Source organism: Micropterus dolomieu, unplaced genomic scaffold, assembly GCF_021292245.1.
Source record: "Micropterus dolomieu isolate WLL.071019.BEF.003 ecotype Adirondacks unplaced genomic scaffold, ASM2129224v1 contig_13833, whole genome shotgun sequence".
NCBI lineage: Eukaryota > Metazoa > Chordata > Actinopteri > Centrarchiformes > Centrarchidae > Micropterus > Micropterus dolomieu.
Genome location: NW_025742819.1, coordinates 49,088 through 52,000, shown reverse-complemented (window position 1 = coordinate 52,000; position 2,913 = coordinate 49,088). Strand labels below are relative to the sequence as shown.

The 2,913-nt window shown below is 46.7% G+C and overlaps 1 protein-coding gene across 1 annotated transcript; it reads left to right on the top strand.

Moving 5' to 3' along the window:
* The first annotated feature begins 307 nt into the window (after nucleotides 1-307).
* LOC123966621 (stonustoxin subunit alpha-like) lies at nucleotides 308-2,306 on the top strand. The gene is made up of 3 exons (XM_046042764.1): nucleotides 308-386; nucleotides 523-1,073; nucleotides 2,271-2,306. The coding sequence occupies exons 1-3, from the start codon at nucleotides 308-310 to the stop codon at nucleotides 2,304-2,306; spliced, it is 666 nt and encodes a 221-aa protein (XP_045898720.1).
* Nucleotides 2,307-2,913: the final 607 nt, after the last annotated feature.

The following is a 2,913-nucleotide window of genomic DNA, read 5'->3' as shown; positions in this document are numbered from 1 at the left end:
TGGATATTGGTCTGAACATGTCTCTACCATTCCTACTAAATGGGATGCCCTTGGCTTAACATGATCATTGCACTGCAAATTTCAGCTCAATAATACAAACAAGTCATTTTTTTTACTGAGTCCACTTTGATACAAACATGAAAGAATAATGAATGCCCACTCACAAGTTAAATGCAGAGCAAATCTGGGGTTACAGAGTGGCAGAGGTGAAGAGGTTCAAGGGGAGCAGGGAGAAGCAGACTGGATGCACATGTTGTGTATTTGTGCGAGAGAGGAATGTAATGTCCGTGTTTGATGCTGAAAGAGGATGTGCTGGTCTGACCCCCCTCCTCCTTTCAGGGTGGAGCCTGCTGGAGTCCAATGGTTGAGACCAGGTCTGAGGAAGTGTAAGTGTGTTTTTCATTTGATTCATGAAAACATTCAACCATCTTCAGACTGTGACATCACTTATTCAAAGTGCCAATCAATGAACAGATGATAGATCAATAACTGCAGCTGGATTGTGTCTCGTTCTCTCATCAGATTCCTGTGAACTCACAATCGACACAAACACAGTAAACAGATGGATAATACTGTCTGACAACAACAGGAAGGCGACACGTGTGATGGAGGATCAGTCATATCCTGATCATCCAGACAGGTTCGACAAGTTCCATCAGGTGCTGTGTAGAGAAGGTCTGACTGGTCGCTGTTACTGGGAGGTCGAGTGGAGAGGAAGTGTTTCTATATCAGTGAGTTACAGAAGAATCAAAAGGAGAGGAGGCAGAGAAGACTGTGAGTTTGGATGGAATGATCAGTCCTGGAATCTGATTTGCTCTGATGTTGGTGGTCGTTATGGTTACAATGTCAGGCACAATAAGAGAGGAACAGACCTCATCTCCTCCTCCTCCTACTCCTCCTCCACTGTCTCTCACAAAGTAGCAGTGTATGTGGACTGTCCTGCTGGCTCTCTGTCCTTCTACAGAGTATCCTCTGACACACTGATCCACCTCCACACCTTTAACACCACATTCACTGAACCTCTTTATCCTGGATTTGGGGTCTTCTGGTCTGCTTCCTCAGTGTCTCTGGCTGTTTCTCAATACCGAGTTCACTAAGTTCGGACTTCTGTACTTTATAGCTCGGACTTGGCAAGTTCGGCTTGGGAGTACAAACTCCCAGGAATGGGAGCACGCAGTCCGTCATTCAGTAATTGGAACAGCAGCAGACTTGATGACGGCCGGTCCCGTTAGCTCACATCTCCAAAAACATCATAGCAAATTTTTATATCAGCTCTATCTTCGACCACACATTTGGAGTTTAAAGAATACACACATAAAAACTCTTAAAACTGAATTCTGTGACACAATAACTGCAGTATTATAACTTACAGTTGTAAGTCTTCTCCTCTGCCATTTCTGCTTGTTGGCTCAGTAATACGGGCGGACCGGGAACACATCCGGGTATTTGACTGTACTTGGCTTGATGTGGACTTTTGAATTGGAACAGTACTTGGGCTGCGACTGATGATGTTTCGTAAATCAACAATAACACAAGTTCCAACAAGAATGCAGATTGAGAAACAGCTTCTGTGTTCTGTGTAGGAGGGAGAGTCTCCTCCTGGTAGAGAACAGATCAGTTGAGTCTGTACAGGATCACAGAAATCTTTCAGCTTCTTTTAATAAATCCATCAATGAACTTTGTACAAAGTGATTCAAAGTGATTGAACAGATTCCTCATTTCCATGTAAACTTCTTCCACTTCCAGTCCTTTAAAGATGGAAGCTCTGATCATTAAATGGTGGAAATGCAGTTGACTTGGACCTTCTGTCATGTGTTGCTTTGAATTCTGGCTCTTGTTCCAATAAAAGCAGAATGTTACTGTGAGTGTGTTTGTTGTCTTTCTCAGCTCAGGACTACTGACACCATTCAGCTGGAAGATACAGTATATGGCCAAAAGTTTGTGGACGCCGTTGTCCATAAAGAAATGCTTTTCCCAGTTTGTTCTTTAGTTTCTTATAGTGTAGCACGTGTTCTCTCTTTTCACCTTTCCTCCTGTGTTTTGTGATTTGGGTGTCTTTATATTTGAGCCCTGTGTTCACTGTGGAAAGGCTTTGAATATCAGTCAGACGTCACGAAAGATCACATGAACATTATTTTGACTGTCCAACTCCAGATCGTTTCTTGTCCAGACAAGATAAGAAGTTGTAACTTAGTTAGCCACTGTTACGACCCGTGAGGTCTGTGTGCCGTATTTGTGTTGCTGTGGGTGTATCTGTCTCTCTCCTGCAGGTGTGTACCTGTACCCTGAGTGTGACGCTTCGCTGAATTTGCAGCTGTGGCTGATCAGTGGCAATTAGTGGGCCACATAAGCAGAGCCAGAGGGGTGCTCTCTGTCTCGCTTCTCACTCATCTCTCATTCACTCACCCACCTTTCCTTGGACTCGCAACAGTCTGTGTGGCTTATTGTGTGGTTATTGTGCGATTTACTGTGTGACTCGTAGGACATGACCGGCGGGTCACGAATGGGACGCTAGATAACACGTCCCATACCATCCAGATCTCAAGACAGGTTCAACAAGTTCCATCAGGTGCTGTGTAGAGAGGGTCTGACTGGTCGCTGTTACTGGGAGGTCGAGTGGAGAGCGCTGCTAGCAGCCAGCCTGATCACCAGCCGACTCCTGTTCCCTCGTCGGTGGGCCGACCAACACCAGCTCCTTTGGTGGCCCAGCCGACTCCTGTTCCCTCGTCGGTGGTCCGACCAACACCAGCTCCGTTGGTGGCCCAGCCGACTCCTGTTCCCTCGTAGGCGGTCCGACCAACACCAGCTCCGTTGGTGGCCCAGCCGACTCCTGTTCCCTCGTAGGCGGTCCGACCAACACCAGCTTCGTTGGTGGCCCAGCCGACTCCCATTCCTCGTGCTCCGTCAGTGGTC

Coding starts and splice junctions, on each gene's coding strand:
- LOC123966621 (XM_046042764.1), top strand. CDS start 308: ATGTGCTGGTCTGACCCCCCTCCTCCTTTCAGGGTGGAGCCTGCTGGA. Junction 387..522: donor GAGACCAGGTCTGAGGAAGT/GTAAGTGTGTTT, acceptor TTCTCTCATCAG/ATTCCTGTGAACTCACAATC. Junction 1,074..2,270: donor CTTCCTCAGTGTCTCTGGCT/GTTTCTCAATAC, acceptor TCTCTCCTGCAG/GTGTGTACCTGTACCCTGAG.